The sequence below is a fragment of the Phoca vitulina genome, unplaced genomic scaffold (genome assembly GCF_004348235.1).
Source record: "Phoca vitulina isolate PV1807 unplaced genomic scaffold, GSC_HSeal_1.0 scaffold69, whole genome shotgun sequence".
Taxonomy (NCBI): Eukaryota; Metazoa; Chordata; class Mammalia; order Carnivora; family Phocidae; genus Phoca; species Phoca vitulina.
The window spans coordinates 6833147-6854533 of NW_022589772.1; the positions used below are offsets into that span (position 1 = coordinate 6833147).

The following is a 21387-nucleotide window of genomic DNA, read 5'->3' on the forward strand; positions in this document are numbered from 1 at the left end:
AAGATCAGTACAGACACGATACGGACGAACGAATCACACACAGACACTTTATTAGTTTCCTCTATGAGAGACAGCAACATCAGTCTTTTTAACAGAAATCGCAGGTCACTGGAGAGGCCAAAGAGATGGAAGGAAGATGAAATATTTAAATTAATCAAAAGGCACTACGACCCCACCTAACACCTACTACCACGGCGGTAGCGGGCTAAGGAAGATTATGCTACGGCAAAAATAATCCTGTGTCAGTGTTAGAGATGACGTAGCAGGAAGCGACTTTGCTTTCCAGAAGACTGGTACGAGGAACACTTGCACCCCAGAGGACATCTGGCCAGGGGAAGGGCAAGATGGCTGAAGGTCAAGCCAAATGGAAAGGAACGGGTACAAAGGAGAATCCCAGCGACACAATCCCCAAGCAGGGGGTGAAGGATCAGGCTTTTTCCTCCCAAGAAGCATTCACTGCCCTGTGTGCTGCCTCCCCCGCCACCCCGGGTACCCCCACCCCCTCCAGAGAGCTGCAGCTTTACAGGACTCGGCGGCCCGAGCTAGGCTGGGGTGGCCTAGGTTTCTTGCTGTCATTTTGCAGAGACTTTTGAGAGCCTGTCACAGGTTGGGGGTGGGGGGGGGAACTGGGGTGGCTTTGTGGCCAGTAGTTCTGAACCAAGGAAACCCTGAAGTATTCACATGCAAAGTAGTCTGCGCTTTCCCCCCCTGCACATTCACACCCCGACACAACACCCTCCAAAGCCTGAACTCTTGCTGTGCGCAGCTCAGCAGTTCATCTCAATCTGTCTTCCTCTACATTTAGGAGAAATGCTAATATACCCGATGAGGGGTGGAGAAAGCTTCGCCAGAGGCAAGCTGGGCCTTCTGCGGAATTTGTCATCAAATACCAAGGGAAAACAAGGGGGCGGGGTTCACTTTCTTCGTAAAAAGCCTCAGCAGTTACTCTATTATAAAGGGACGTGGCTGAACAGGTAGGAAACCGACTCCCCGTTGTGAGTTCTCCTGATGGCTTCTGCCAGGATCATGGAGATGTCGATCACCTAGTGGAGCCGAGAGGAGCATCAGGTTAGTAGCACACAGACAGATGCCAACCCTGGTGAGCAGCCTGACAAGGCGCCTTCCCCTTAAGGCTGCTGCACTAGGCTGTGTCCCCTCGTGAGCCGCCCCCAGCTACCTTCTGCATAGTATTTTTTAACATAACCGCTTAGGAAAGGGCCAAAGTGCTCAAGGAGGAACACCCCTGACTCAGACTCACCAACACGGTGGTGCGCCGACACTTACAGATCCTCAGCAGTGAAAAAAAGGGAATGCTTCAGCTGAAAAACCAAATCCTTAAGAGGGACATCGGTGCTCCACTTCTCCATATGAATTCCAGAAAGCTAAGGGATTACTGTACACATTTTTAATGAGGCAAGGCCTTGTTCTTTTAGCGCCAACAGCCCCTGAACGTTGGTGTCTAATTAGTTGGGGGAATTAAAGGAGGGGTCCCAGGACCTCCTGGTTTTGTAGGTCTCGGGTGGAGCAAAGGAACCTGCATTTTAACGAGAACCCTAGGTAACTAACTTGGGCTGTTTCCAGAGCATGCTCTGAGAGACACTGAAGTTCTGAGGGGTGTACCCCCCGTTTAAAGGTTTCCCACTGTGTCTGCTGGGGGCCAACAGTTCAGAGTGACACACACGCAAGTGTAAAGCCTGGACTTGCAAATGTGAGTGTGTATCACAATCACTGAGAGCGTCTGCTGAAATGCTGTAGTCCTGATGCTCTGTCCTCCAGAGGTTCACCTCGCAATCGGAATTTTTACATGTGATTTTTTTTTTTTTTAACTTTTGGGTCACAGATCCTGATGACAGACTCAGCCCTTTAAGAGCAAAGGAGGACATCTTCAGAATCCAGACCCCTAACTCGCCATAGGCAACCACTTCCTGAAAATACTTCGCAGAGTCTTCTTTTGCAAGAACCTCCTCCTCACCTGTATTTTGGAGCAATGCTTCATCTTATCCTCCTGAGGTATGGTATTGGTGACTACTACCGCTTCAAAGCATGCGTTGTTGATGCGGGAAATGGCCGGGCCAGAAAAGATTCCATGAGTCAAGATTGCATAAACTCTGGTGGCTCCAGCTGAGAGAAGTCTAGAGGAAAACGCAGAGTTGCTCTGGATTACTCTCACTTGTCACTAGGGGACCTGAGTTGGGGGGGAGCAATGTATCCATCAGCCTGGGTGCCTTAAAGACTTGCTCTCTCAGTTCTGGAAGCTGGGACCCCCAAGATCAAGGTGGTGACAAGGTAGCGGTCACCCTGAGGCCTCTTCTCTTGGCCATCTCCCTGTGCGCTCACGTGACCTCCGCGCACGCCTACGCATGGGGGAACCAGCTCTCGGTGTCTCTTCTTACAAGGGCACTATTCCCATCATGAGGGTCCCCCCCCAACGACTTCATCTAAACCTAGGTACTTCCCCCAAAGGCCCCGTCTCCAAATATCATCACTGGAAGGGTAGGACTTCCAACGTATGAACTTTAGGGGGCCACGATTCAGTTCACAGCAAAGAGAAATAATTGGACCAAGAACTTACCTGAATAGGTTTGGATTAACGTAGTAAAACTGGCACAGACTGCTATGCTCAACAAAATCCATCGTCTTTTTTTTTTTTCCTGGGCGCACAGCTGGACTACATTTCCCAGCCTCCCTTGCAAAGTTAGGAGTGGCCATGTGACTGAATTCTAGCTATCAGAATGTGGGCACATGCAATGTATACCACTGGCTGGGCTTAGAAGAATCTTCCATGGGTGATTCTCCATGCTCTTGTTTTCCCTTTCTGGCTGGCCAAACTGGAAATGTCTTCCAAGGTAATCTTGGAAGCCGTATGATAAAGATGCAGCACCACAAAACCAAAAGAGGGATACCTGCACTGGAGTAAGCCAGGAACAAGAAACTATCATGGTAACGAACTGACATTTCGGGGAGCTGAGCTGTTACAGCAGTTAGGGTTAACTTAATCATAAAGGATGAAATGAGTTTTATCAGTGTATACTCCAGGATCCCAATCAGGAATTGCTCAGCCCACAAATACTTTCTTAGCCCCTATTATATGCCAGGCCCTGTGCATGGCACAGACACCCTGAGGTTAAGAAAAAATTAGGAGAAACAAGGCTCTCCACAGTGGTGTGGACTATAGCAACGAGGAGCCACTTAAGGTTTTCAAGGAGAGGAGTGATGGGCTCTAGGCTTAGTTTTAGACAGATTAGCAAGTGGGGAGGCAATGAGAGAGATGGACTGGGGAGGTAATAAGAGACTGGTGACTAGCAGCAGAGCGAACAGAGTGAAGGCACAATTTAGTGCAGCCAAGGGGGCACCTGGGTGGCTCAGTCGGTGAAGCGTCTGCCTTCGGCTCAGGTCATGATCCCAGGGTCCTGGGATTGAGCCCTGCATTGGGCTCTCTGCTTAGCAGGGAGCCTGCTTCTCCCTCTCCCTCTGCCTGCTGTTCCCCCTGCTTGTGCTCTCTCTCTCTCTCTCAAATAAATAAAATCTTAAAAAAAGAAAAAGAAAATCATAAGGAAAATATGTTATAGTACACCACACTGTATTTATAAAAAAAAAAAAAAACGCTTAAGTGGAATCACACAATTCAAATCCGTGTGAAGGGCCAATTCCTGTCTTTTCAGGCCCATACATTTCTACTTTAATTTGTTTTTAAAAACTAACAAAAGTAGAGTATTCAGAGTGGTCAAAACATTTTGGAAATAAATACAGTGCTGACCGTCGCATGGCACTGCCAATGTACCTAATGCCACGGAATCGTATACCTACTGGTCAAAACGGCAAATTTTATGCTCTATATGGTTTAGCATAATAAAACTCAGGAGATCTGGGGGAAAAAAGAAAATATCCATCAATGTTTGCATACTGCAATTCAAAAGCCTCGGGTGATAAAAACTCCCAAAGCTAGTTACCAGCCCGCTCGACTTACTTCCATGAAGAATCTGTAGGCGTAAGGCACTGAGACAGCAGCTAGCTATGTTCCCCTTCTAACCACCGGCCCCACCTCTCCGCACTCACTTGTCGGCCGCGTGGCAGATTGTGCCACATGTGTCAGCCATGTCGTCCACCAGGATGGCCACCCGGTCCTTCACGTCTCCCACCAGCACCATGCGGTCTACTTCGTTGGCCTTCTTCCGCTCTTTGTGAATCAGAGCGAAGTCCACATTCAACCGGTCCGCAATGGAGGTCACTCTGCAAAACAGGGTGTTCGCAGTTAAAACCTAAGGACGAAAGACAGGGACTAAACCATGGGCTTGCTTTCCGGCGGGGAGGTGGGGGGGGGGAGCACTCTTTGAAACCAAACTGTTCCCAGGGCTAGAAGAAAACAGCTCTCATTGATTTGACTTCTCAGAGGCCAACAGCACAGAGTGGGTTTTACAGACTAATGCCTCCATATCCTGAGAGCAGTTTATGAGCGTATTAGTCAGACTTCGATTATAATTAATTCTGGTTTACAGCGAGCGGGGGATAGCCAGATGCCTCACCAGTCCCAGGAAGCAGTAGGATGCGAAGGCACGTTCATTTAAGAGATTGGCAGCAGAAGGGGGAGAGAGAGAAGACGTCATTAACTAAGGCCGCGAGTGCACAGATTGGCCCAATTTGACATGCGGATGTTGTGAGAAGTGAACCTGAACCTGGCGGGAGAGGAGTCAGAATGCCTGTGCTCTCACCACACTCCCCTCAGTGCTCCATCAACTGTCAATGTCAACTGTACCTGGACACCAAGCTTGGAAGTTCCTTTTAGGAGCGCTAGAAAGAAAGTTATACCAATTAACCAGGAAAACTGGACATCTGGCCGCACAGCCCGAAGTATCTCCAAGTCAAAAAGTCAGTCTCATTTTGCTATTACACAGTAATACAAACTGAACTAGAAGGTGGGACGGGAAGACCGATCTCTGATGACCAAGTCCCGTATAATTCACTCAACCAGAAATCGACTCAGTGTAAACGACAGCGTGCTGCTCAGTGTAAATGATGTGTAGGCCCCTGCTCCGCTGAGCCGTCCTCCCCGTGCATGAAGAAGCCTGTGCTTTGGGTCTTGTTTTTTTAAATGCAGCACTGATCCAACCAGAGCATTATGCCTGGTTTGCGCTGTGACTATGGTCACATGACGGAGGTTGTGCCGGACAGGGGAGAACGTATGACCCTGTCATAGAGAACACAGAAGATCCAAACCACAACCTGGATGGCTCATGTACCCTGACCCAGATGAACCACACCCTGTGCTCTCCTCTCCATGACTACGGTGTGGGCAGAGGACGTCAAGAATAACCCATCTGCTTGGAACATTTACTTAATCCAAGATAAATGCACGATCCAATTAGCTCAAGCGTCCCCCACCGTCCAGACTCGACGGCCAACAAACTCAATGACCGACAAAGCGGAAGGGCTGGTAAGTCACTCCCTATACCTTTGAGGGGAGAACTCTGTGCAAGTCACCAGCACACAGGGATCTCCACTTACTCCGAAACCCTGCCAAGACAGAAGTGATAATAGCCACTCACTCTGAAAATACTCTACCACTGTTAAGAAAATTATCAACACACACACAAAATAGTAACGAAGCCATAAGTCACCTACTGAAGGCAGTTTTCCTGTACCCAAATTTGGAAAGAAAATCTTGCTTGATTATTTCAAACACTATTTTCTAAGTCCCATGGCAAGATGGGAAAACACTGGCCAACAAGTTAAGACAAGTTTGGCAACTACCATTAGGGAGATGCTTTTTAGGCTTGGCTGCTTTTACAGATGATAACTAGTGATTACGTGGGACTCACGAAGCCATGCATCTGGCTGGATAATGGAACCCAAGTTCTCAGCTTAGCCGTTCTGTTGAAGTTACTGAAATAATGAGGTTGTTGAGAAACAGTCTTTGAAGATTTGAATGGCCTTTAGAAAGATCTGAATTAGCTTTTCCTAATCATCTGTGTTTTGTAGCCTCTTCATTCTATTTCCACAACAAGAAGAACATGTGTCATCCTTCTGAATGCATTACTAATGAGTGATCCACTAAGGAAATCAAGAGCTCTTAGTCCGCACCACGTGAGCCGTAAAGCACTGAAACTGGCAATCCTTGGCAATCAGTTTGTTTAAAATGTTAAGGTCCTGGTTTTAAATAAAGTTACTCCACTTTATTTTCCTTCCTGCTTAATATCTTAACGCCAGAATGAAGACGGTCTAACCACTGGCATCACGAGGTGTGGAAAAGGCCTACTTGTCTGCTAATAGCACGTAGTTCGAAAGCGGGTGCCATTCATTAGAACTCCAAATTTCCCACCATTCCGGATCGCTTCACAGCGGTGTGGCTAGCTCTGCGGTGCCCAGTGACTCATGGGTTTCAGTCAAGCCTACAACGCGGTAGCTACTTTAGGGCCCCCTCTGTGCTGTCCTGCCTTTCAGACAGTGACTCAGGCCAGTAAAAGAGGGTTAGTAAAACTATGTCCAGCCCGTGTCCCGGTTCCACCCATTCTGAAGTAGAGCTGACCCTTGGAAGACACGGGTGTGAACTGTGCAGGTCCACTTATGAGCCGATTTTTTCCTGATGCAGTATAGTACTGTAAATGTATTTTCTCAGCAACATTTTTTCTCTAGCTTGCTTTCTTGTAATATAGTATTTAATACACATAAAATACAACATGGTTAATCGGCTGTTTATGTTATTGGGAATGCTTCCAGTTAACAGTTGGCTACCAGTAGTTAAGTTTTGGTGTGGTCAAAAGTTCTATGTGGATTTTTGACTGCATGGGGGGGGGGGGGCCGATGCCCCAAACCCCCAAGTTGTTCAAGGGTCAGCCGTACTTAAAAACTGTCACCTGCTAGAAAAATACCACTTTCTGAGGCGCCTGGAGGGGCTCAGTCAGTTAAGCGTCTGCCTTCGGCTCAGGTCATGATCCCAGGGTCCTGGGATCGAGCCCCAGGTCAGGCTCTCTGCTCAGCAAGGAGCCTGCTTCTCCCTCTCTCCCCTGCCTGTGCTCTCTCTCGCTATCTCTCTCTCTCTAAAATAAATAAATAAAATCTTGAAAAAAAAGAAGAAAACTATCACTTTCTGACACAGCTGTCTGAAAGATTTCCCCAGTACTTTGAGAATAATATGCATTCCGGCCATACCTCTTCGCTCCACCAGCGTCAGGTGAGACAATCGTACAGTTCCTCCACTCAGAGATGTTCTCCCTTATCCACTTCAGCACAGCTGGCTCTGCATACAAATTGTCCACTGGGATATCAAAAAAGCCCTGTAGAAAGAAGCTGAGTCACGTTTGCTTTGTTTTTCTGCACTTCCATTTATAAATGACCAATACAAAGAGGCTAATAACTTGCCCGAAGAATACCTTCCTGTAACATTCTGACTGATCAGAAGGCATGCCCGCTGGAGCAGACTAAAAATGGCTTCCTCCTTCCTCAAACCTGGGCGGCACAAGGGAGTCCAGCCGAGAGGGGCAAAGCCTGCCCTCGGCTAACCCACAACTGACCACAGGAACATGAGTGAGCCCTTGGCAAGAACGGCCAAGTTCAGCTGATACCAGAACAGCCCAGTCAGTGTGCAGACCCGTGAGGTCATACTGCCTTATGGCACCAAATATTGGGCTGGTTCGTTAGGGAGCAAGAGCTAACTGCTAAACCAGTTAGACATGCTTTGATATGTAAACCTAGTGGAATGTATTTATAATAAATGGTCACAGAGAGTAACTCTAATACTAGCTGCTATAGATTACATCTGTTCCTCTTCTATAAAATGGGTAGAATCACCTACCCCAGGTACCTCATTGGATCGCCACAAGCCTCCAATGAGGATGTGAAAGCCCCTTTAAATAGTACAGAATATAAGGTAGTATTCTGCTCCGCTTTCTCTGGGTTTATGCTACAAAGTAGGTTCCGACAGCTGCGGCTCTCAATTTAACAATGACAGTAACAGTTCCAATTAATGGAGCACCTGTCCTGGGCCACGCGTTCTACCATAAATTTCGCACTCACAACAACAATGCAGTGTGTGTTCAGAGCAGTTAAATAACCTGCCCAAAGTTACAAAGCTGCTGAGTGTCAGAGCCAGTATTCAGACTAGGTCTGAACCCAAAGCCCATGCTCTTCTCAGAATTCCAGACTGCCTCCCTTATCCAACCACCCCAAAGACTAAGATCAGGAACTATGCTTAAGGTAGGGTGCTTACAGCGCTGTCAACGTCTAGTTTATCTGAGCTGTACTTGCGCAGGTTTTTGCTTCTCTCCAGTCTCCAGCATTATCAGCTCTCTCCTCTTCCACCCCTTTCTAATGCCCAATATTTAGCTTCCAGATACCTGAATCTGAGAAGCATGCAGGTCCATGGTGATAATATGATCCGCACCTGCTACCGAGAGCATATTTGCCACCAGCTTGGCTGAGATTGGAGCCCGGCTCTAAATAGAGGGGGAGGAAAGAAGAACAAAAAAACCAAAATGCCATTTTGAGAAACAATTCATTTGCTCGAGAAGCATTCCTTTATTGTGCACTTACTATGTTTAAGGCACCGTGCTGCCAGGAAATTCATAGAAAAGTGCCATGGCCGTTGACTTCGTGAGTAGATCACAATCTAGCATGAATAGTAAGTGGAATATCACTTTTCCAAATCAGGATACAGCTTTCAGAAGAGAAAAATACCTTCCTACCTTTTGTTTTCTTAACTTAATGTACATAGTTTCAGCCTGAGTGTTGCAATGCTCAATGATTTAAACTAGGCAGACTTAAAAAAAAAAACTTTTTCACAAAAATTATTAAAATCTCTTTTAACACATACTCAAACCTGTATGACATCTAACATGTCGAAATATAAAGATCACAGAATGGAAATTAGAGTTTATTTTGTAAATTATGCCACTCACCTACTCATCTGGAGGTCGACCTTCTGGCAACTTCAACCTCTTTAAATAACAGGCAAATATACCTGGCTGCACTATAAAATAGCAAAGGCCTTGCCCTTTATATTCTGGAGGAGCACTGTACTCTCTCAGAATAAAAGTATCTGGCCTTCTCCCAGACACTGTATGCAAAATTTGAGCACCGATTATTACAATAGTCCTGCAAAGTTTTATGTATATTACCTTAGCCTCTAAAATCCCAGATAAATGAGGTGAGATGTGTATGTTTATAATGAGACTAAGCCTTCATGTAACCGACTTCAAGTTTTATGAAGAGATCACAGTTGGAACCCCAAGAGGGTCCCAGAGGATCTACCAGAGTTTAAAAAATATTCTACTCCACGGTAGCTGGTGCTTAGTCCTACTGACACAAAAAGTCGCAGTGAGCTAACTGAAAGTCACATATGTATGACTAGAACAAATACAGACTACAAATGAGTTGATTTATATAAACCAACCCCGTGTCAATTGTTTTTGAACACTGGGTGATACCTACGAGAATGTGATAAAAAAAAAAACAGTAATATACCCTCTAAATATGGGTCTGAGGATTAAGGAATTTTTGTGACTTTGGGCAAGTGCTTCTTCTGATTCAAAAAAAAAAAGTTTTTTTGTTTTTTGTTTTTGTTTTTTTTAAAGGAGATTCTGCTCCCACCTTATCCTTCTTATCTTGTCGGGCATAAGGGAAGCATGGGATGACTGCAGTAACCCGGCTGGCTGAGGCAATCTTGCAGGCATTAATCATGATCAAAAGCTCCATTAGATTGTCATTGATTTCGCCACAACCACTCTGAACAATGTAGACATCCTCTCCACGTACGCTTTCTCCAATCTCCACACTACAACGAGAAAGGAAGGAAAGCAGAAAAAAAACCAAGAGATTTTATTTAAAAAAAAAATTTTTTTTTAAGATTTTATTTATTTGAGAGTGAGCGAGAGAGCATTGGGGGGGAGGGGCAGAGGGAGAAGCTGACTCCCTGCTCAGCGGGAAGCTGGGACTCCATTCCAGACTCCAGACCCCGGGATCATGACCTGAGGCGAAGGCAGACACGACCAACTGAGCCACCCAGGCCCCACAAGAAAACAAGTTGATTTAAAGCACTACACTACATTTCTACAGACAGTAAGGTCTAAAAAGTACAGCTTCCGTATGTTCACGGGTTATAGACTAGTGGGGGTCATGCGAACGCTGGTCCCCTCACTTTGGGAGATCCCCTGTACCAGAAGCAGTTTACTGCCTCAGTTTACTCCAGTGTGCCATAGAAATATTAGCTACTTTTACAAGTGGTGTGGCATGAAGATTGGCTAAAACACTTACAAGTAACTGGAACATAATTTCAGCGAGCTGCCTGTATCTCATTATATATAGGAATAGGACATGTGAATGCAAATTTGATACAAAATCTGTGACTGTCACAATTCACATAGAACAAAAGCAGAAGGATCACGTACGGAATGAATCACTACTGTTCTATAGTGAAGGCTTCTACGGAAGCCAGCACATCTACCATATTGGCACTTCACTCAACAAACAGTCCATATTCATATGCCAGTCACTGTGCTAAGTGTCAGAGACGCATGGAGAATAAAACAGATGTGGTCCTTGCCTCCCTTTTATGCTAACTGTATTCTGTCCAATTAGTAAGTCTTGTTTAAAAAATATTCCACAGGAAATTAATTATGGAGTAGGGCTATACTTTACCATAAAATGAAAGTTTTAATATCCACGCTTGGATCCTTACCAAGAATAACTTAGGATTAAAAAAATCATAACCTCCATGACACCTCAAAGCAACACCACTTCCCGAATGAATCCTGCGGGGGAGGCGGGGGTTATCTGTGGATGTGCGTGTACAGTATGTAGTGTGTATCGATCCGGAGTAGGTCAGAATAGTTGATAACTCCTACTGATCAAGAGCAAAACTGCAACAGGAGGTAATTCCATTGCCAGAAGCAGCTGATATAGGAGAGAATCATTTAATATTTATCCCTTTCCAATCCAAGTAACAGTTAATTTTAAAAAGAATGGGGTTAGTTTATATTGTCAAGCAAGAAAAATAAGAGCAAACGGTAAAAATCAAGCCAGAAACCAATGAGAACAGGGAGGCTGAGATTCCTGGTAGCCAGAACGACAAGGAAAACACATTAGCTAGGGATATCTGGAGATAAGCCTTCAGGCACTGAATTCAAGAAGTATTTTATACTAGGGATCCTTACATTAAAAGTGCATTGTTTTCAAAAAAAAAAAAAAAAAGTGCATTGGTTTCTCAATAATCAGTATCAATAAGGGATGCCTTATTGGTTAAGTGTCTGCCTTTGGCTCAGGTCATGATCCCGGGGATCCTGGATCCCGGGGGGGCTCTCTGCTCAGCGGGGAGTCTGGTCTCCTTCTCCCTCTGCCCCTCCCTCCTGCTCATGCTCTCGCTATCTCAAATAAATAAATAAATAAATAACCTTAAAAAAAAGGCAAAAAAAAAAAATCAATATCAATAATCTCAGTTCCTACACTGATAAAGTAGAAAATGGGCAAAATAAACCCAAAGTAAGCAGAAGAAAATAACCATAAGAGCAGAAGTCAGTGAAACCGAAAACAGGAAAACAATAGCGATAAACCAATGAAACACAAAGCTGGGTCTTGGGGTGAGGGGAATGAAAAAACTGGTAAGCCTCGGGGCACCTGGCTGGCTCAGCGGCTCTTGATCGTGGCGTCGTGGGTTTGAGCCCCATGTTGGGTGTAGAAATTACTTAAGTAAATAAACTGGAAAAAATTTTGAAAAAAACTGGTAAGCCTCTAGGAAGACTGACCGGAAAACAGCTTCACTGGAGAGCTCTACCAAACACTTGAGGAATGAACACCAATTGTGCACCATCTTTTCCAGAACCGAGACGAGGCGGGGATATGTTCCAACGCATTTTACATTTTACGAGGCCAGTATCAGCGAGATACCCAAACCAGACAAAGGCAAGCTAAGGAAACTACACAGAGCGAGAAGTGTGGGTGTGGTTACAACAGGAAGAAGCCTTGTGGTGACAGGATGGTTTAGTATCTTGACTGCATGAAGGGCCATATCGTGCCTCTTGCATTACACTAGTTTTGCAAGAAAACTATAGTTTGGGAGAACTCTGGTTGGGAGCGTTGGGAAAACTGGGAAATGGGTACATAGGATTTCTCGGTATCATTTCCTACAATTACATGTGAATCTACAACTGCCTCGAAATTTGGTTTTAATGACAGAGGGCATTATTATACTTTGTGTGGACCTGGGTAAACCATTACCGCAGGCCTCCATGAAAGCAGAGGTCATAAAAGTGTAACTAGAAACAAAGGCATTTCTGTATGAAGTCAAAGAGCGTCATCCAGTTGGATTACGTTCTGAGAAACTATGTAATACGGTGAGGGAATCTGGAAAACTCTGACTTTTTTGATTTGAGAAATAGCTCATCTCCAAGTATTTTCTCCCTAGGTTACTATGCATCAGTCACCCGGTCTGTCTTCCTCTACGTTCCCTGAATCTGTCCTTCATCATGTCATTGCCTTGCACTTGGTCCCACTACCTGGAATGTTCCTTCTGTGACTAGCTCATTTATTTCTCAGGTCTTCAATCAAAATATCTCCTCCGATTATCTTAATTTAAAAAAGTGACTTCCCTGAGAACCAAAAGATTAAATTGACTTAAAAAAAATCAACCTGGGCGCCTGGGTGGCTCAGTTGGTTAAGCATCTGCCTTCGGCTCAGGTCATGATTCAGGGGTCCTGGGATTGAGCCCTGTGTCAACCGTCGACTAGCTCCCTGCTCAGTGGGGAATCTGCTTCTCCCTCTCCCTCCTCCCCGCTGCTCACTGCTCGTGCTCTTGCTTGCTCTCAAATGAATAAATAAAAAATCTTAAAAAAAATCAACCAATTGCACCATATGGGCTTCATTTGCATACCGATTCAGGCAAACCCCCCCCCCCCCATATTTATGAGACAGGGAAATTTGGAACACTAGCTGGGTTTGATATTGAGACTGCTGTTAAATTATTTAGGCAAGAAAATGGTATCGTGGTTACTGAAATACATATGGGTGATATGATATAATATCTAGGTTTGTTTCAAAATAATTGTGGGGGTTGTGTGGAAGGGGGAATTGACAGATGAAACAAGATTAAGCCAATAATTAATAACTGCTAACCTGGGTGGGTGATGGGTACACTGGGGGAGACCATTATACTATTCTCTCTACTTCCGTTTGTTTGAAATGTTCCACAATAAAGTGACCCTCCCCAATTACTACCTCCACAACACTTACCAAAACTTGTTACTGCTTTATATTTTTACCCACTTGTTTATGGTCGTCTCTTCCCTTAGAATGCAAGCTCCATGAAGGCGGGAACCAGATCTGTCGCGCTCTTCTGTATCCCCAGCCAGCCAGGGCCAGTGTGACACAAACAGTGAACGAATAAATACTCCCTCAGGATTAGGCTGCCTCTTGGGATCCACTCACTTGGGGATCCACTCACTTGAGTTGGAATGCAAACCTTCTGCAGGTGTGTTATTGAGAAGATGTAGAAGACTGGCTTCTATCATCCCTCACAAAGTAACTCACTTTGCACTAGAGGCAAGTGGGTCCAACATGTTTCTTGAAAAGATTTTGATAAATCTGCTCAGATCCTTTTCACAGATACTCAGCTGGCAGAGATTTCATTTTGGGTAGAACTACAACCTGTTGGGCCCACCACAATGCGGATAGCTACGAAGAATTTTATGGCAGGATCCTGAAATCCTGATACAGAGACAACCTAATGAACAATACAGCAATTTTGTGGACCCTGGTTTAGCTTAACTGACATCTGTTTTTTTAAGATCTTATTAGAGAGAGAGAGAGAACAAGTGGGGGGAGGAGTAGAGGGAGAAGCATCCCCACCGAGCAGGGAGCCCGATGTGGAGCTCGATCCCTGGACCCCGAGATCATGACCTGAGCCAAAGGCAGACCCTTCACCGACTGACCAACCCAGGTGCCCTGTGAACTGACATCTATTAATCACCGGGATCAGCCTTAAAAAGCAATGGACTCTGTCCGCAATGTTAACTATGCCAATGCCAAATCTGCTTTCTGAAGACATTCTTCAAATTTCAAATGGACAAGCAGGAGGGAGCCAGGGAGGGCTTTCTGGGAGAGCAACTTCCATGTTTTCCAAAGTGTAGGTCCTAGAATGGCACCGTACAATCTGGGAGTCACTGGACTTGTGTGGTTATCAAGCACTTGAAATGTGATTAGTGTGTCTGAGTAACTGAATTGAAATGTGCTAGAAGCATAAAATACACACTCTTTTGTGAGGATGGTATAAATAAAAGGAAAAACAAGCAGAGTTGCGCAGCGGAAGCATGCTGGGCCCATAAATAAAAGGAAAAACATATCTCAATTTTACTGTCCCTTATGTGTTAAAACTATCCTATTTTTGGATATGCTGGGATAAATAAAATATATTATTAAAAAACTAAAAACCACAAGCAGACAAGGCTGAGTAACACCTCCTGGAGGAGACTATGTTCCGCAATGTACTCACTGGGGCAGGCCCAAGTAAGAGGCAGTGGTGTTTAAAGGGACTTCTCAGATCTCCTTTACTCACAATGCCCACCCTTTGACAAGTTCCAGGCTACAAGAGCCCTTTCTATGTTTTATGGTGCACAACTCCGGGGTCTTGACCAGGTACTTCAAATATCTGAGCAACTTCAAAACTGGGGTAAGAGCCCCATACCTCATCACCTCCTTGACTAAGATCTCCATTTCCCAGGGGTAGAACCAAAGTCAGGCACACCGATTTCCAATGAAGTCAACGGTATCCTCTACATCTGATATGCGAGGCCTGTGGCTCTTACTTCAGTCAAGAGCACAGAATATCATCTGTAGTCCAGACGTTCACTCAACCAGAACCAGGTTGTTTGATTAGGAGCTAGGGAACAGCAGTTTAGCAACTGATCCAAGATAGCATTAACAGAAGGGCTAATTCTCTATTTCAAAGCTTTCTTATTTTCAAGTAAGACCAGAAAGCAACATCCTTAGACCATGATGGCTTATCTCTCTTTACAAATGCCTGGACTACCAGAGTCTCTATAAAAAATACTCACAAGGGGCGCCTGGGTGGCTCAGCTGGTTAAGCCACCAACTCTTCAGCTCTGGTCTCGGATCTTGGGGCCCTGGGATCGAGCCCTGTGCTGGGCTCCATGCTCAGCAGGGAGTCTGCTTGAGATTCTCTCTCCCTCTGCCACCCCTCTCTCCCCGCTGGCTCTCTTGCACTCACTCACTCACTCTCTCTCTCTGGAATAAATAAATCTTAAAAAAAAAAATTACCCACAAAATTGCTTACATTGTTCCTTATGTTACTCAGTATCATTATTTAAGGATCCCACCCATAAAATTCTTAGAATTTTGTGCCTGGAGGTGTCTAAAGAGTTTTACGAAAAAAAACAAAACAAAAACAAAACTACATAATCCACTGCATATGCCTTTATCCCTTTGGCTGCCAGGAAGCCAAGGGATACAGTTAAATTAACAACTGACCTTCAGTAATCACTTTATGCCAAATTCTTGGCACGATTACAATAGTCCTTTGTTTTAGAAGGCTTCTAATGCATTTAATGAACCTTTTGTACGTGTGACTATCATGAAACACACTTAAAATCCTTTCTTGAAAGCAGATAAGGTATTAATTATAAAATTAAATTATCACTGCCAACTAAACATCAGGGATCATTTGCTGAATACAATACTTTAGTAGAGGTGATTCTTTTAGAAATTATAGTCTAATATCATAGAAGGTCTGAAAAATAATTTTTACAAAAGCACCAGCTCACCACCCTACACAATCACTAGTAACATCTTCCTGTTATTGTATCACCTGATGATAGTCACCCAGCAGTTCAACCACTCCCCAAAGCCAAATTGAGGATTAAAATTTTCCCTCAAGCACAGAAAGGTGTTATGATCAGGCGTGTATCTAATAACTTGAAAATTTTCTTTATTAAACTATATCCCAAATAAAGTGGTGCAGGGGCCCCTTGGTGGCTCAGCCGGTTGAACATCCAACTCTTGGTTTCAGCTCAGGTCATGGTCTCATGGGTTGTGAGATTGAGCCCTCCACCAGGGCTCCACACTCTGCGGGGAGTCTGCTTGAAGAATTCTCTCCCTCTGCCCCTCTGCCCACTTGCGCACTCTTGTGCAGCCGCTCTCAAATAAATAAATACATCAAAATAAAGGGGTGCGAGTAAACTAGGACATTGCCTTATTTTACTGTACATAACTGATCTCACTAATTAAGATCAATCCTTCCCTCCAGTAGTATTATAGTATACAGACTTTCATAAAGCCTAAAAAGCCTGCAAACTACACTCAGATTATACAGCTTGGTCAAAAACAGTTCAAGAAATCTTAATATTTTTCTTATGGTTTCCTCTAAGTCAGAGATGATAAATTAGGCAGTGACTGACGGTAGAAGAGCTGTGCCTAAAACCTGTTTGCTCTTAATGTAATCTAGCAGGTGGAAAAACCTGGTTTAGCAATTTAAAGGGTAACACTCCATGTTCTCTCCTTCTAGCTAATGGCGTGTTCTTCAACTGGCTTTGGGCCAATCATTCTCCCAATCTTCTAGTGAGGGCAGACTGGCCATGTCCATCCAATGAGAAAACTAGCTTCTCCATTCCTTTCCTTTAGCATCAGGCATAAGGGCATCCATAAGGCTACACAAAAGGAAATAAAGCGAAATCTAATAGGCAGGTAGTATTCTTAAGAAAATCTCAAGAATTTAGACGGAGACATTGGCATGTGCAAAATGCAAGGGATTAACTAACCGGGGGGTATGGTTCTTAGGAAAATCCTAGGCAACCGAAGTTAGTCTTCCCCCTCTCATCCTATCCAGAGTAACGAAATAAACCAAAGGTACTTACCGCTATTGAAGAGAATAAGAAAAAAAAAAAAAAAACAACTTCTGAATATACTAAAAATTTAAAAGCCAGATGAAATACTGTATCAGCAAAAATTTAAACAGTAATACCTAGAGCTGGGCAAATTACTTAACTTCTGAATCTTAGTTCCTTCATCCATAAAATGGGGATAGTAACTTCTCAGTAGTGTTGAGGGGATTAAAAATGGATAAAGTACTTAACATAGGAACTAGCACATCTTAAGTACTCACTATACATTAATCACTATTAAGTACTGTTATTGCTGATGAGAACAGAAATTGGGTCAACTCTTTTAGAAAGTAATCTGCCAACCAAATGCCTGAACAATGGTGTATACCCCTTAACCTAGTAATTCCCCTTCTAGGGATCTGTCCTAAGGAAATCATCAGAAATGGTCAAAGATTTATGTTCAAAGTTTTCATATAAAAGCATTAGTCAAAAATGGGAAATATCTAATAGCAGGGACTTGGTTATCTAAAATCATAGTAAAACGGTAAGACAAGACTCTACAGCTATTTAAAACCATGTAGACTAAAATATTAAGGGGAGAAATTATTCAAAAAATATTGCTAAGTGATGAAAGCTATAAATACCTCACATTTTTAAAAAGATTTTATTTATTTATTTATTTGAGAGAGAGAGAGAGAGAAAGGGAGAGGGACAGAATCTGAAGCAAGACTCCTCACTGAGCACAGAGCCCGATGCAGGGCTTGATCACACAACTGTGAGATCATGGCCTGAGAAAAAACCAAGAGTAGGATGCTTAACTGACTGAGCCACTCAGGCACCCCAAACATCTTACATTTTTGAAAAAGTACTTAAACACACACAAATATCTGGAAGGTCATAAATTAAAACGTGAACAGTCGACCGTGGGTGGTGAGACTATTTGGGGTGTCTTTTTTCCCCTTGTCCTCTTCTGTATTTTCCACATTTTCTGCAATATCATCACCACTACTTCTTACCAACATTCACTGTGCATTTATTGTGTGGGACAGTGTTTTCCTTTACTCCTATCTCATTTCATCTTCACAATAATTCCATGGGTAGATATTACTTTACAGATGAGATTACTGGGGCAAAGAAAAGCAAAGACTTCACATGCAGGTTCTCTGATTCCAGAGCATGAACTTCTAATCTCTCCTCTCTGTTTGTGTGTGATACACCCACCTACACGTATGTATGTATGTACGTTTCCTAAATAACTGGACAGCAATGGATGATCTTGACTTGAGAAGAAAAGCCACTCTTCTCCAGAGGGCACCAACCCCTGAGATTCTGGCAAATTGTACAGACAGCAAAACGGTCTCATTTGAGGCTGGGCTCTGCAGTTCTCCCTCTGATGACCCAGAGTACCCATTGAGCTGCTCAGTCCATGTCCTTAAGAGCCCAGGAGTCACACAGGGCAGCAGTTAACATTTCTACAGTGCAGAAGAGCCAAAGGTGGGGGGGGCGGCGCAGAGAGGGGGAAGCTCCACAGGTAACATATTCCATTATGTTCAATGAAGATTTCAGACCATCTCAGGAACCAAAAAGCTAATGATTAAGCCTGAAACAGGGAAACCAAACCAGTCAGCAATTTTCCATGTTGGGCTTAATCTTAACCAGGGTTTCCAAGCATGCTATTGTCCAGCTGTTTAAAAATGAAGCCAGCCTGATCTCTGAAGTAGATTGGGATTGCTGATGAATTCAGATCAGTCAGAACACTAAATTGTTCTCACTCTCCCTGTCTCCCAATATAGCTTCAGGTTCTATGGTATTGCTTTAGGCAGAGGGTGAAGGGTTAACACAAAGAAAAATAAGGTCTTTGTATTTTTCCTAGAAGCCTAGGAAAATGATTTAATAACCGCAGTTCTCTAAGGGGGCCGGAAAAACCCCTCTAAAAGAAAATCATCCTTGGCCCCTGCCTATACTGCCACTGGCCAAGTCTGATCCTGTACTGTCTTATCATGGTGTCACTATGGTGTGGTCACAGCCAAAGACAGCAGCTTGGCCAGCCTCTTCTGACTAAGCCATTGCCTGGTTTGCACTATCATCTGCATCACAACCAGCGGCCCCATAAGCAAGTATCCAGAAGGAAGCTGTCCACTACACATGAATGCTTTTATCAGCAGGTCTAGGAAGGATAGGGGAGTTACACTTCGGTAGTAAGTTTAAGGAAAGAAAAAAAGGAAAGGCTTCTAGGAAAAAATGTTGAAAGTAACCTTATCTAATTTAACTGATCCACTAGGTTTGGTGTAAACTTTCCCCTTAACAGATGACTGCATCTGTGAGATTGTGGGCACCGTCCTGATTTGATTGACAGGGCAAAGAAACACCAAGTATGAATATCAGAACCGTTAGATTCTACATTCAGGTGGAAGGATCAGGTAAGTAAGTTTATCTCTAAGATGGCCCCCAAAGTGCAGGAGGAAGTTGGAAGTGGGGGGAGGGAGCAAGTTTAATTAGCAAGGCAATGAAAAAAATTCGAGCTGCAATGCACTATGCAATTCCGGTCTTCCACTCATCTTTCCTCCATTATCTTAACACTCGGGGATAATAAAACTGTTTCCTAAATTCCCCACGCGGGCTAAGAAAAGTGGACAAGTTCAGGATAGACTCTGCTAACTGAAAAACAGGTTTCTGTATCATCTGGACCAGTAGCTGCACTGGGGAAGGTCAAGGATGCCAGAACGAAGGTGCCCTAAAATTTTCTGGATGGCTCAAGCTGAGATGCTGGCAATCAGGATGCAGAGTTGATGCATCACTTTATCTGAGCAGCTAGATTTAACTTCAGTACGGCTCCACTTCTAAAGACGTGATGCTGAAGATATGAAAAGCCAACGCCTGCCAATCCAACGGAAGTCCTTAGTAATAATTTTGGCGCCCTCAGTACATAATGTCAGTTTCCCTCACTACAAAAACCCGACCGACACCATTTCGAATTGAAAAGCTGCTTCTTAAGACTCTAAGAGAAACACCAGGAGGGCTCAGTACGCCGCAGTAAGGTTCTCCCAAGCAAGCTGGTCCAAGAGTTAAAGTGAACCCAGTCCTGTCTGGATGGCTCCACAGCGAAGCGACAAAGCCACGTGTCCCCTTGGCTGAGGCTAAGCGTCTTTCCCTTTCCGTCGCTCTAGGCAGCCGCTATCCCCGTCTTGGGTCCTCCAGCCCTTGCCTTCAAACCCAGCAGCTTCGCCTCCTGCTCCATCTTGACTCCACCCCACCGCACGGTGAGAATGAACGTGACCCTCCCGCGAGAGGTAACATAACGGAAACAACCCGCGGGGCACGCTCGCCACAGAGCTGCCCCTTCCCCCGCCCCCCCCCCGCAACCCGGGTCGCACACAACTCACGCGGCGGCCCCATCCCCCTACCCTCTGTCACCCCGGCGTCGCCCCCCGCCGCCCCGGCAGGTGAGGCCGGTCGGGGTCCCGACTTCGCCCTTACCAGGTCTCTTGATTGCTGAATTTCTTAGTCACCACCTTGCCTAGCTCCAGGCCCAGGCGGTCAGCAATTTTCTGGGATAAGTCCTGGTGGGAGCTGCCGCTGAAGATTTTAATATTCGGCATCTTGGCTCACTACCCTAGGCACTCTCCGCTCAGCGATCACTGCGACTGCCGAGACGGGACCCGAAGTCGGCCAAGAGACTCGGTGCTGACCGCTTCGCGTTGCTACTCCGCCATCTTGCATTCCCGCCCGGCGTGCGGCTCTAAATTGCCCCGCGCCGGGGAGGCGGGGCCAGCAGGCAGGGCCACACCCCGCCGCCGCGATTAGCTGAGCGGGAGCGAGGGGCGGGTTTCTCGCCGCAGCTCGGCCTGCCCCCGCTTGTCTCAGGTATTGGCTGGAGGCCATGAAAAGGGCGAGGCTAAGGCGCGGCGCCGCCCCCTGAAGCTAGGCGGTCGGGGCGAGCCGGCTCCCGAGCGCCCAGGCGAAGCGCGCTCCACTGCGGGGGGGTGGAGGGATGTTGGTGGCGCGTCGTGCCAGCTCTTTCCCGCAAGCGGGAGACCAGACACGCTTTTTCCCCAACCCTTAAGCACCCGAAGTAAGTCTGGCTCTGGTTTGCCGTTCCTTTTAAGAAAATCTGTTTAGCGCGATGGCAGCCAGTTTGTCAGAATGAAGGGGAGATTTCTGAACGGGAGTTTGCATGTTTCTGAACGTGATTTTTATCTCTTCATAGGGCAGGGCTGATTTAAAGCACGTTGACATCACCGAGAGACACCCGTGGCACGGGTGCGTCCAGAGGGCGTGTTTGCCCTTTGCGACTGTGCAGCGTTGCCTTTGCCTGGAAGACGAGTCGCGAGGGGAAAGGGACTGAGCGCCCGCCACCTCCATCATCCAGAGCCACGGCAAGAGAAAGTTGTGTTTTGTTTTGGACGATGGGACCAAGTGTGTTCAAACAAGTGAAGGAGTGTGGATTTTCCAAAATACCCTGGCAATAAAGGTCTAATTTATCTACCTCTTGGAAAGGAGAGAAAATATAGTATATGTATGGGACTCCAGATTAAGAGCCCCAAAGGAATCAGGAAACCTAGTTTTTGGT

General features: G+C 45.2%; 1 protein-coding gene across 1 annotated transcript; it reads right to left on the reverse strand.

Annotated features, from left to right (window-relative positions):
- Positions 1-33: 33 nt before the first annotated feature.
- Positions 34-20579, reverse strand: PRPS1 (phosphoribosyl pyrophosphate synthetase 1). The gene is made up of 7 exons (XM_032392819.1): positions 20295-20579; positions 9583-9766; positions 8331-8429; positions 7147-7271; positions 4057-4230; positions 1973-2132; positions 34-1043 (listed from the first exon to the last, which is right to left on the reverse strand). Exons 1-7 carry the CDS (start codon positions 20414-20416, stop codon positions 951-953), a joined length of 957 nt encoding a protein of 318 aa, XP_032248710.1. The 5' UTR covers positions 20417-20579; the 3' UTR covers positions 34-950.
- Positions 20580-21387: the final 808 nt, after the last annotated feature.

Excerpts from the sequence above, each read along its gene's own strand:
- PRPS1 (XM_032392819.1), bottom strand. The coding sequence starts at position 20,416 with ATGCCGAATATTAAAATCTTCAGCGGCAGCTCCCACCAGGACTTATCC. Across the intron at positions 8,430-9,582 it reads GACAAGATAAGAAGGATAAG|AGCCGGGCTCCAATCTCAGC; the intron begins GTGGGAGCAGAA and ends CCCTCTATTTAG. Across the intron at positions 7,272-8,330 it reads TGCATGCTTCTCAGATTCAG|GGCTTTTTTGATATCCCAGT; the intron begins GTATCTGGAAGC and ends TTCTTTCTACAG.